Here is a 13,667-nt window from a genome sequence, read left to right on the forward strand (position 1 = left end):
GAGCTGATAACATTTCTCTCAAGATGGATTCCGACGTGAAAAGTTTTTTATCCAGCTGAGACACCAAAATGGCTGCAGGACAGAAGTAAAAAAGGAGAAGGGGGGGCAGGAGAAAATAATATATAACATCACAACACTGCAGAATTAGAGCAGAAACAAACCTAAAATTGATGTCATAAAACCAATTACCTTGATGAAGATTGACTCAAATCTAGTGTACTAGCACACGAAAAAATATCCAAGCATTCTTATGGAACTATTTTCTTCCTATCCATTACATATTTATGAGTCATGAACCAGATAGTAAGGAATTCTGGCAGCTGTCAAATGCTTGTTTTCCTATGCAACACAATGAAATTGACCTCCAATTGGTGAAACTGGTGTGATATTTTTCCAGTCTCACCTTCCTTATTTAGGCAGCAAGCAAACTAGAAACTATCAGCTAGGAGATAAGTCTTGGAACATCATCTTGAGGGATATTAACTAATGTGAATAAGCAATTGGGCTTAGCTTTCCATAGATACACACTTACACACACACACACACACAAAAAAAAAGCTTTGCATTTAGCTACTTGAAGGCAAGCTCCAGTACAAGCATATTTACCACTGAAAAGTAACAACATTCAAGTCTATTAATCTTTATTCAAGATAAAATTAAGCACACAATAGAGAGATTGGAACACTAAATATTTGTCAAGGTTTGTCAGGACACCAAAGGCAATACTTCAATCTATTTACCAAATTTAACATCACTCTAAGATATAGCATTTACAAGCCTATTGCTGATGTATATTGAGAACAATTTTCTAAAAATATCATAACGGAGTTTATGACTTAGAAAATATCATTTTAGAGGTGATCCATTGTATAGCTAACTACATATTGATGTTTAATTTAAAAACAGAAAAGAACTCTTAGAAACCATTTTTTAACATTACTTGACATCACACAGAAGTGCTACCCCACGCAGTACCCAGTGCTCCGGAGGCTGAAGGGTTTTAAGATCCACAGCAGCAATGTAATTCATATCTGTTCGAATGGTCTTTTTGTAGACTGGACATGAATACAGACGTGGATCTTTTGAAGCTGAGAAGACAAAAGAGACATAAAAACCAATGAAACTAGGTTGAAAAAACAGGGCTCTAGGGGACTGCACATAAGGCAAATGTAAAACAGAATCGAAGTTCAATAGCACAGAGCTCTCCATCACCACCAAAGAAAACTCTTACTTGATTCTCACACTGTTAGCTACTGTGTTATTGACAGCTGAAGGCCACATACGGCTTGAAATTCCTGTAGGCTTATTTAACATCAGCACCTAGGAACTGGATGTAGCAAGAAATGTAAATGGACACTCTAGCATATTTATTAGTTCAATATTGAATATTACTTCTCAAAAATATATTAATGTGTCAAAATAAAAAAATGTCCTATTTTGAACAATGTATTTTGAAATGCTTTTAGTATTTCAGAATATAAATTGTCAACTTTTCAATGTAGAATTAGGACAGTAGTCTAGACATACTTAATACTTCAGTGTTCACTATTTAGCATCTTGGCTGCTTTCACAGTGATCGTGGCTCTTATGAAAGACCAACTACACAAAATCTGGGCAAAATATCATGTAAGCAGGCTATGCTTTTGAAGGTGGAATGCTTTGTAACAGAAATTTTCAATTTTACACTTGACAGTGGATAGTCTGATCCTATTTTACATCCCTATTCAACAGCATTTCCTATATTTCATTATCACAGTCCTTTTCTGTCTCAAAGACAAAACATCTTCCACCACCTCACTCCAGCTCTTTCTTGCTTCTGTTAGCTCAAACATAGCCTTGTCCAGAAAAAAAAATGCATTTTTATAAATATACATGTTACATATATAACATTATCTATAACTAACTTAACATTATACATGCTTTTTTATATATATGTTGTGTATACATACTTATATAAGTTTTATATTTATATAAATTACATTAGTTTTTGGTACATGGGAAAGGTTACCTGGGTTACAGAGGCTACAGACATTACAGAGTTTATGTATATAAACGTTGATCTCGATCTAGGACACATATTGTCAATGGAAGACTGAATGCAAGCATGTTCATCAGAGCAGGAAGAGATCAGCTCATGTGTAATGGGTTTAGAAAGCTATTAACACCACTAAGACAAGAAGGTAGAGACCTATCCAAATATTAAACAAAAAAAAAGTACCTATTGTCAAGGAAGGCCGAAGGCTCATTTTATATGGAACACTTGGAAGTTTCCCCCGTTGGAAAAGACTCAGTATGTACACAACGAATAGTGACAGCCTCATGAAAAGCCCAAAAGATTTCCATGCAGTTGAATAAAAATTTACATTGTATTCTCTCAAAATAACATCCTTTACAATACAGTTACTTACTGTTATTCTCTGCGTATATCCTTATAACCGGCATCATCTCGAAGAGCACCTTGGGCTTAGATTCAGTCAGTCTCATGTTTCTTCTGTCCCATCCGGCTCCTTCCAAATACAGCCCATACACATAGACACCTTCCAAAGCAGGGCTTGTGATATCATCCTTCATCCATTTAGTGACCTCATTGCACAGCACTACACTGTCAAGAGCCCATCCTTTGTTAGCCCTTGTTATTTCCTGCCCCAAACAGACAAAAGTATGGAGGTCACATTTTCACATGTGCACAGAGCCATTTTTTCCAAGCATTTATTAGAAAAGTATTTGTATGGTCACAATTTATACTCTTCAATACCAAAAAAGTTAACTTTATATAATATCCATGTTTACAGCAGTTTGCCTTCTCTCTGAGCTAGTGATGTCATGGTACTAGAAGAAAGCTTTCAGTACTTTATCCACTACATTTAATTTTCAATGTTTCTACTGTATATTGTATCTTAAGACCATACCAAGTAACACAAACAGTGAATGCCAATGATAACTGTCTCTTGCAAATATGAAAATTTCACAGCCTTCATGAGATGAGAAAACATTAACTGCATGTGATGAGCAAAACAGTTCCAATAACAGAACCAAAATGCATAATTTGCTGCATATTTTCTAGGGTTACCTTCCTTTTCCTGTACCTATACTCTTCATTAACTGTATTCTTAATAATGAGTAAGAACTCACCCAGCTCCAAAGCTACATAAAGAGACTGCAAAAAAATGCAGAGAACACTTGGAGATAGACATGTTTAAGGTTCAATATATACTTCTAATTTAGTCAGTTAGTGCACTGGACAACACCCCTTTATCTCCCCCAATCCCTTACTATGCCATACCATTAAATTATGCCAGACCTAAGTTTTATCCCTGTCTTGTAAATGTTTTCCAATATCTTGGACTGAAGTAATTGGAATTAATGTTTGTCCCATACTGCAGTTAATTAGCTGCTTTAAAAGAGCAGAAGGGTTATAGTTCAATGATCATTCAGGCTCTTTGTCTCTCATTTCTGTTTGTTCCACCACATAGCAAAGCCCAGAAAGTCACTTTGGTTTTCACTTGGGACACTGGGTTGTTATGTATCCAAATTCTCTTTTTAGAGCACTGTCATGGTTTCATCCCACCTGGCAACAAAGAACCACACAGTCTTCTCACTCGCTCCCCCACCAGCAGAGGGATCACGGGACAATTGGGAGAAAAAGGCAAAACTTGTCGTTTGAGATAAAGGAAGTTTAACAGAATGGTGAAGGAAAGAGAAAAACAACAATAACACTGGGAGAGGAATGTACAAAACACGATTAATGAACCACAGCTCTCCAATCGGAATGCAAAGCCCAGCCTGCTCCCAAGAGACAACTTCTGCCCCCTGCTCAGCCAACTCCCTGTTATATACTGGGCATGGCATCACATGGTACTGCACAACCGAATACCAGTTTGGCTACTTTGGGTCAGCCAACCCGTCTGTGTCCCATCATAGCTCCCTGTGAAAATTAAGCCTATTCTCAGGACAGGACAGGAACCAGAAAAGTTCTGTATATTCCAGCTGTTTCAGACCCCTCTACTAAACCTTTTCCACAGGCCTTGGTCCAAAAGAAAATTAGGACAGTTTGGGACTGTTTACTCAAAAGAAATATCTTGTTATATAATTATAATTCCAAGGCTGTGTGCCTGCAATTTTAATAGAAGCTGGTCACCAATTTGAACTTCAGTTTGACAGCCAAAGATTACATTACCCAGACCTCAAAGCAAGAGGGCAGATTTTCCGTCTCTGAAAACCTTCATTCACTCCTCCAAACATTAGCTTTTTTTCTGAGGTCCCATTGGATTCCCACCTGGGCATTCTTTACCAATTTCACAGATTCCCAACAATTATTGTTTCCAATGTGTCCCCTTATGTCAAACAACATAGGTATTTATTGCCTCCTTTTAAAGTAAAAAGTAGCTCACTTGTCAAATGCAACTAGCATGCTGAGCAACCCACACAATCGGCAAGTCAACAGAGAAAAATACATTAATAAATACTTTATACTTAGTATGCATTAATAAAGGAAACTCTTTCCCACTTCATAAAAAGAGACTGAATCAGCTACTGAACTGCAGAATTTAAGGCTAATTCTGAATAGCTGTTCTGGCAAGTCTCCAGCCAGGTAAGTACTGAACACAGACAAAAAGGGAGAAAAAAAAGGAAAATAAATTCAAGGGCTTAACACCTCTTCTCAGGGATATCTCAATTGTAACATGAGTTGTTACCTCTCCAATCTACCTTAATAGTGTCGTAACGTAGCCCCTACATAACGGGCTCAGTCAAAAAAGGAAATATATTTTAACACATTAGTGGTTGATATACTGAAGAAGCATGTTCAGAAGAAAACTTCACTCAGGAAATGTTAGGCAGTTATGCAGTCACATATCTTCCCTGCTGACATGATGGAGCCACATGTACAATTCAACCTTCATCACACAATTTTTAATTTTTTTTTAAAGTACGTCAAAGAATAATCAGAGTGAGACTTCAAGCACAATTTACCTGCCTCACTGCAGTTAAAAATCCTTGAGGATTAAAAAACCCTGTCATCCAGAAGCAGTTTGGTCGGCTTTCAAAAATCCAATTGTAAAACTGGTGGTTTCTTTCTAGAAGCTCAGTAAACCAGAAACCAAGTGTACTTGAAGCCCAAGATACCTAAAAGTAGTAAACAGTGTGTTAATTTTTTAATTTTATTCAATAGTTTTAAAACACCATATTCACGTCAAGGTAATTCCTCATAAGGTAGTAAATAACACAGTATTAGCAAAGCATATTTAAAGCTCATTTTTCATATCTTAACTTTAAAGCTGATAGATAAACGTTGCATCCCACTGAAACCTGAGGCAAATTCTTGCTCTTTTCAAATTCATGCCTACCATTCCATTTAGACATGCTTAATAGTCCCTGTTGTAATTGTCCATTTCATGACGTTTTTGCAAAATTAGATAGCTATGTAAACTAGAAAGAAATATTGTCCACATGTCTTTCAATGTGAATGCATCAAGATAACAGGATTTCTTCCAAAACTATTCTGCTTTTTCTGAAAACAGCTAAGGAAAATTGAGCTTGGACTGTGAAGATTTATGATGATTTTTCTCTCTGAATAGTTGTATCATACTTGTTTTGTGAAACATCTGCTTTGATCTAGGTTTTATACCATGAAAACACTTTTTCAATACAAACAAAATAAGCAAATACAAAAAAACCTCCCCATTTTTCTTTCCATCAGTTGCCATTAAAAGCTCTAGCTGTTCCTGAAACAATTTCTACAGGAAGAAGCTGAGAGAGCTGGGATTGTTTAGCCTGGAGAAGAGAAGGCTCAGAGGAGATATTATGAATGTTTATACCTCATGTGCGGAGATTGGAAGAAGATGGAGCCAGATCCTCATTGCTAGTAGGAGAAGAGGCAATGGGCACAAGATGAAATGTGGGAAATTCCATTTAAACTTAAGAGTGGTTTTGGTTGGTCAGTTGGTGGTTGGTTGTATTTTACTGTGAGAGTGATCACACACTGGAACAGGTGGCCTAGAGAGGCTGTGGACTCTTGATTCTGGAGGGTCCTGGGAAACCTGCTCTAATTGACCCTGCTCTCAGAAGTGGGGTTAAACTAGACAATCTCCAGAGGCCCCTTTCCAGCCTCTACTATTCTGTGATTCTATGACTACAAATCTTAATCTCAAAGAATAACAACAGTGTAGTCCAGTACTGTGGGTGCTGTTTTTTTTTAATTCATCATCATGTTTTAAATTATTCTCTTCTCTCTAGCCTTTTATCCTGACAAAATACAACAGGCTGTTAAAATGGCAAATACCTGTATCTCCCGCGTTCATTTCTATTTTTTATTTTAGCGCAAAATCTACTCTAGCAGTTGCACAGTCCCCGTTAACACTTGTGTTTGAAAAAGTGTTCACTGTATGACTAGTAGTTTAATCTAGCTTGAGAGAAATAGTGGGTTTTTTCCTTACAAAACAAGTGATGTACACCTACTTTTTTCCAGCTAGCAGGAATTCTTCCATCATACATGCAGTCTAAAGCATCCCTTAGATTTTCACTCATAACAATTGTCCCATCAATGGCAAGTTTTAGGTCAGTCAGAGTGCTTCTCACTAAGGAAATAATTCTCTGCATTTGTTCAATCTCCTGTCGCAAAAATATGTTCATAGGCTGAAAAGGTCCCATGTTCTTTAGCTTCTCTTTTACCTGTAGGTAAAACACCAAAGATTCTTCAGATATATATGACGTGAGTACCTGAAGAGAATCTATACTCATAAGTAATACCACACATAAGGGAAACTTATTTCTGTGTAAAAATAGAGAAGAGGGTGTTAGATTGTACAAATTTCCTTGCTCCTTCTCATAGCTCAGCATCCTGAAATTTGGCATTCATAAGCCACCTAGCCTTGTATCGTGTCCTCATGCTAACCTCCATTAAAGAGTAAGCAAAATGGCAGCAGACTAAGGATAAGAGACGTCACTCTCCTCAAGGAAGAGATGGCAGGCAAATTATCTAATTAATAAAACTTCTTACTGCTTAGATGAGCAGGTGGCTACTTTGGAAATCTGTTAAAGTATAAACATGGATGTGAACTTCTTTTTGATGACACATTGGGGTGATTCACATCTATTTCATAACAAAAGTGTTGTAAATGCTTTATTACTGACATAACTAATTTTACTTGCTTTTAAGCTTTTGCAAATACAATGAAACACAAAAGTTCAGCAACCCCTGATATCGGAAATACAGGAACCTTCATTATTTTACAAGAATTTTTCTTTCATTCATTTGAAGTTCATGACCAGCCTCACCTGGGAAGAGCTGTAATGTCAGTATCCTAAAATTCTGGGGCTCCAAAGGATAACTAAGAATTATGGAAAGACTCAGAAACAAATTGTCCAAAGACCCAATTAAACTGTGGTCTCCAGGATGGGGACACAGCATGCAGTCAATTGGAGTGTCCATGTATCTAGTCATCGGCAAATGTTTACTGTCAGGAACTCCTCTCACCTTGAGACTCATTCCATCTTCAACAAACAGATGGAAAGTTGCTATTTCAGAAAAGAAATAGCTGCAAGGCAGCAGGTGTCCATTAAGAATATAATTACATAGGCTATTATGTGTTAATATGGATCCTGAGATATTAATACTAGGCTTCAATCAGTAAAATCCACCACTTGACAAGCTTTTCAGCATTCACTTCACTGAAGAAAGCAACCTAAAAATATCTTCAGGATGTAAGCTGAATCCCAAACACATATGTTAAAGCTGTAATACTTTTAGAAACATGCATACACGTGCAACACAACCTCAGTTCTCTATAGCGTCAACAACCTTAGTTAAGTTGATGATCCTACCTCCCCGTAGTACAAAAGACAACTTAAGCATTAAGTAGTTTGATATTTTGAAAAAGCTCTTACAAAAGCACTTTAGTGCACATTTAGTGACTTCATTATAAAAGTTAAGAGTCTGGTCAGACTTCTTTAAAATATGTTTTTGAAGTATTGCCTGTATGAATTAATTCAGACATGCTTTTAAGAAAATTAATATAATTACTTTTTTTTTTTATCCACACAAAACAAGATGGAGCAAATGTTTTTGACAGAATTTCATTAACTCACTTCAAATGGTACATAATCAGCAGGAAGTTTTTCCAGCATATCATCAGCCAGTCTGGCTACAACTGCCTCTCGGGTTTCACCTCCTCCACCAGAGCTATCTTTAGGCTGAATGCTGAGGATGATGTCCAATACATCTTTGGAAAGTTTACTTTGGTAAGTGATATCCGCATTAGGGTGCAAACCAAACACCTCTGGTGTGTCGTAAGCAGGAAGACTCTACATAGTAAAATATAAAGGTACAACTGGACATGGATTTTTAAGTTAATTATTAAAAAGAAAAAATAATAAAAACCCCAAACACACAGCAACACACACACCAAAACCAAACAGCAAACACAAACAAAACAAAAAAAAAAAGTAAGAGGCTACATATCTTCAAACAGTCTTAGGGCAAATAACTTGCTGTGATCTGTTTGTCCTGTCACAGTGTTGAAAAGCTTTCATTTACCAACCTGTATGTACTGAAGGTATTGCTCTAGCATAGTACATTTGGGTATGCTGTATCCTTTGTAGAAGCTGAATTCCTGACTGAATGTATTTTCACTGAACCAAATCTTTACAAAGGTGTTCATGAGTCTTTTGTCATAGTCATCTGTCACACGGCCGCCATACTGTATCTCACCTATCATGTAACAAACAGTACTCCAAGAGATCCCCTAAAAGGAAGCAGAAAGCACTGACTTTTTAGAAAGCTAATCCTCACCTACTCACACCTCCCTCAGTAAGAACAACTGATATACCAATTCCTGCATCTCTGTCCCTTTTGGAAGAATGTTATTTTCTTACTACTCTTTTTTCCTATAAACCTGTATTCCCAGAACACCTTCAGGGATTTTTCAAAATAGAATTCATTGACAACTAATTCAAGAGGCTATTCCAGCATCTGGGCAAGAGGGATACAGCTACATTCCAATCATGCTTTCAACTTCACTTAAAATGCTGATCACAAACTGATCTGCCACAGACCTCTATGACAACTGACCATATGAAAGTGAGGAATGTAAGAAGAATTCTTACATAGTCATTTAAAGCCACTTCCAATTTATTTTTGCTGCCAAGATAGGTTGGAGGAGCCAAATATTTTTACTCAAAATAGGTTTAAACAAAAGAATATTTTAAATACAGTGGTCCATTTTTAACTATCTGACTTAATTAGCATTGAAAAGAAGGTCTATAATTCTAAGGTTTACGTCTCTGAAGTTTTTGGGGGAGACAGCTGGGAGGTATTTTTTTTTTTTTAATACACAGTTTAGAACAGAGATCTAACATGCACAGGATTAAGAGTTTAATTTAAGCCTGCTGCTCTGCAGAAAAAATATACACGGAATGTTGATTGATTGTGGAAAGAAACAAAAGAATTATTTAAAATCATGTTTGTATTTCAGTTACTGGGAACCATGTACATACATTCCACTACTACAAAGATCCATCACCCTAATCCACCTTCCCCACATAAACATTAATTACCTTCTTGGCATCCAGGCTATCCAAGTGGTTTTGAATGAACTGCACAGTAGCATTGAAATCAGCTTGATTAAACTCATAGGGTATATTCCAACCCAGAGATCCAAACTTGCGCCTTTCTTGAATGGTGGAGTGTAGAAAGGCTACAGCATATAACATTGGTTTCCATTGTACCATGTCACTGACATCTAGTAAATCCTGGCTGACACCTATTGATTGTAAGTGGACTTTATAAGAAACATAGTCATAGTATTTTCCAAAACTACTTCAAAAAAGTGCTAAAACATCACTCCTAGAGATATTCAGTTGGCTCTCTGCCTCTGCCATGAGTAAATTATTGTCCTACCAACTGTTCTATGCTGGAGACAGTTTATAGCATGTTATTAAGTTGCTCAAATTAAAAGCATAAACTTCAGGGGGAAGAAAAAAAAACACCACCACAATTTACTAATAGCTGAATTCACATTAAGTTGCTTTCTGCACAGATTCTTTGACCTGTATTTTAAGCAAAGCAAAGAGCACTTAACAGTCAACAAAGATTAACATGTTATTTTTTGGCCAAAGGACACAGAAGATTAAAAATTTACATACTTTGATCTGAGATATTAAAAGCCAACATTTGAGAAATGAAAAAACATTTCCTGTTTTGCTGTCCAATTAGTTCTGGTGACAGAACTTCAGCAGATCTTCTGTTCCTTTTAACTTTCCCGACTTTTGGCTCAAACAAAGGATCAAGATGTGTCCTGGCATCATTGTGATCAGTTCCCCATAGTAATTTAGAGCTCCTATCAGTGGCTACAATGTGACCACATGATAACACTGGAGAGTCCAAACATGAGCGCAACTTAAATTATTACCACTGTAGCACTCACCACTGTAAGTTCTCTTTAGTCCAGCTCTGAGCCCTTGTGGCGGTTCATTGGTAAATTTAATAGACATTTGAAGAAGAGTGATGGGGAACTGTTTGTGAATGTCAGTTGTCATCCACAGTCGAAAGCTTTCATGGACAGTCTCTGTCTCTATTACAGTGTCCATCAATTCATCCAAAAAGTCAAGTCCAAGGTGGCAGTTTTGCAGAAGTGCCCAACCTCCCTTGTTTAAAACAACAGAATATAAAGTTATAAACATTGTTTACAAACCTAAATCACTAAACATTGCTCTTTGTTTATGCTGTAGGTTAGGACAAAGCCAATGCATGTAAGCTATGTCAAAATATAGCATGTTTAAGTGCTTATTAGAGCTGTTAAAGGAAGAAATCCTCCATAGTCAGCTTTGCACCACTGGCTCACCAAATAAAAAACAAGGCCTTAATCATTTGACTTCGTGTACAGAGACCAGAATCCATAGTAATGGTACATAAGCAATTAAAGAATTTTTTTCTCCAAAAGAGCTCGTGAGCTAAGCTGTAGGCTGTTCCTTCTGGAGGCGTTGTTAGCTTGTTTGGTTTTATCCATCTAAACAAGTGGTCCTTACTTGTCCAGTCTGGTCTTCTCAACTAGTCCCTACCTTTTCCATTTCAGTACATTTAAAACATATCTGGACATGACTGCAGTGCTGTTAAACAGTGATAAATCTTAAGTTATACAAGGAAGCTCAGAAGTAGCACCATAGAGCAAGCTGCTAAACCTTGTTCCTCACAAGGGTCACAGGATTGGAAAATAACCAAATATACATACTTAATTAATCTGTTGCTATCAATCAATAGATACCAAACTTTCTCATTTGAATTACCGTACTTCATACAGACACCTCACATAACTCTTCATTAAGAGGGCATGTGAAATAGTGAGGGAAAGTAACTGCAAGGCGCTCTTCTTCCCTATCTTTTCAATGAGTTTATTCTCATCTGATCTGCTGATTACCTCTTAATGTGAAGTTGTCGAATGTGAATCCAAAGCAAAACTCAGAGGAAAACTGGTTATACAGACAGGGAAAGAGCCCAAAACACAGGACTGCAAGAAGTTTTATCTGTTCACATCAGCAGGTATAGCAGTACTACCACCTGATGGACAAAGCATGCTAAACTGGCGCATCTCAGCTTTTCTTTCTCATGCAGGAATTTTTTTTCTTTAATTCTTCCATGTTTCACTTGCAAAATGCCTGTACTATCAGATTGCCCACTCCAGTTCAAAATCCAGACTACAGCAATAGCAAAATATTTTGCAATACAGTCTTGTTTTTTTCTCACGGTTATGTAATTAGCAGTAGTATATTTGGAATTAATCTTCTTCATTTAGCAAAATATGTTTGTATTACTAACAATACAAAATTGAAAAAATGTTGTGAAATGCTTGCTGAAGAATATTTAATATTCATGTAATTCAACCAATCAATTCAACTATGTTCATCAATCAACAACCTACAACAAAAACTCCACTTTATATGGAAAAACTGATGTCTGCATGGATGGTATCAAAAAGCTTGTTATTGCCAATTCAATGACTGTGAAAAGACAGTTCTATTGCTTAGGACACTTATTTATACAAATAAATATAGCTTCTCACATCAGATTTAAACACCCACTAAACAACTTCATTTCATGACAAATTTTCATTTCTAAGTGTTTAATACTGACACAAAATAAAGATTTTTTGTCTCTTACGTGAGCCATTGTCTGCTGTAGAAGCTTACGAGCATGGATTTCTTGCCCTTGGCCCATGGAAACATAACGTGTCTCTGTCTTCAGTCTTTTTCCCAAAGCAATAATTGAGTCTGTAGGATCAGAGCCCATGGAAAGAAAGCATATGAGAGGAGTACGTGGATCTGACTCTTCCCATGTCTTCTCCAAGTCCAAGATGACTCCCTCTGCATATTTCTCCCCCATAGTGTCAATGATGTATTTTCTTGCCTATATTAAAAAGGGTAAATTTAACCTGTGATGTAATCATTTAATACTGTTTTCTTCGCATTGTAAATACAACCAATGAGTAAAGTGAAGAGCAGAAGCTGCTATAAATTTAGATTAGAAATACAAATATGCAACAAATTTATTTTTACGTTAGCGTATCATACTGTCTTTGAAGTTGTTATATCTTGCAGCCTTATAAGAACAGTTAAAACTTTTAAAATAATTATTCTATTACATATATCTGTATGCATTGTTATAATACCTATAATTACAGTATAATAAAAATAATTACCTTACTAGACTTTTAGAATGGTTTTAATGATTTAAAGATGGTATCTCCATTAGATAATATAACTCCTAACCTTAAAATCTAGGTTTCCTTTCCAAATACTAGAGAAAAAAAGAAGGAAAGGATGGAAGATATGCTCCAAACGTGTTATGTCTTTCCCACCTTCATGTTTAAACAAGAGATGAATTAATAGTATTAATGATGAAAATAACTGTCACTAAGTAGAAGATCCAGAGGAACAGGTGAAGAACATCTTTGTTATTCCTTATTTATTTATTTTGAAAATCATTACATTATTGCTTCTTTTTACTAAGAAAAAGAAAAGGCTCTTTGAAACAGTCTGAGATGATCTTTCTTGTATTCTTCCCCACTACATTGCTTTTGTCTTAGACCAGTCTTCTCCTTAATACCTCTGGGTTACTTCTCAGAGACAAAAGATATTCAGCATTTAGCTATTTCATAAAACCATCATAAGATGAAAATGTACCTTGCTCCCATTCACAGAACTGAGGAACTACTTTTGCATGATCTGTTTCAGACACATAGCACACATCTGAGAGATGTACCATTTAACCATCTATGGTTATCACCACTAATTTCTGAGACTTTCTCTGAATCCAGTCGCAATGTCTAAAGGTTTGTATCCATAAAATTAATACCACACTTTTAGTGATGCATTCTGACTTCAGTAAATTGCCAACCATTGCTCTGAAATTGTCAGCAATTGCATAATTTTTATTCTTTTGCACTGGAGAAGAACACAAAGACTAAAAATAGGTTCCTAGAAGTCGATTTTTCTTAAAAATAGGTCTAACCATTCAATAAAATTTAATTTTATATTTCACTCCTTTCTGAATAGATGACTAAACTGAAATTTTTGAACAGACCTTAATATAGATTTTTCTAAAGAGGGCCTAATTCTTCCACGCAATAAATGGTTCCTCAAATCATTTTCAAGTTTTGTTTTCTCTCAGCAAGCTG

The 13,667-nt window shown here is 36.2% G+C and overlaps 1 protein-coding gene across 1 annotated transcript in view; it reads right to left on the minus strand.

Annotated features, from left to right (window-relative positions):
- Positions 1-936: 936 nt before the first annotated feature.
- Positions 937-13,667, minus strand: part of DNAH5 (dynein axonemal heavy chain 5) — a 122,630-nt gene continuing 109,899 nt past the window's right edge. Inside the window, 9 exon segments of the mRNA XM_074146807.1 lie at positions 937-1,088; positions 2,409-2,640; positions 4,972-5,124; positions 6,457-6,669; positions 8,086-8,301; positions 8,538-8,741; positions 9,553-9,758; positions 10,422-10,641; positions 12,152-12,397. Coding sequence (XP_074002908.1) covers positions 937-1,088; positions 2,409-2,640; positions 4,972-5,124; positions 6,457-6,669; positions 8,086-8,301; positions 8,538-8,741; positions 9,553-9,758; positions 10,422-10,641; positions 12,152-12,397 — 1,842 coding nt within the window.

The sequence above is a fragment of the Numenius arquata genome, chromosome 4 (assembly GCF_964106895.1).
Source record: "Numenius arquata chromosome 4, bNumArq3.hap1.1, whole genome shotgun sequence".
Lineage (NCBI taxonomy): Eukaryota > Metazoa > Chordata > Aves > Charadriiformes > Scolopacidae > Numenius > Numenius arquata.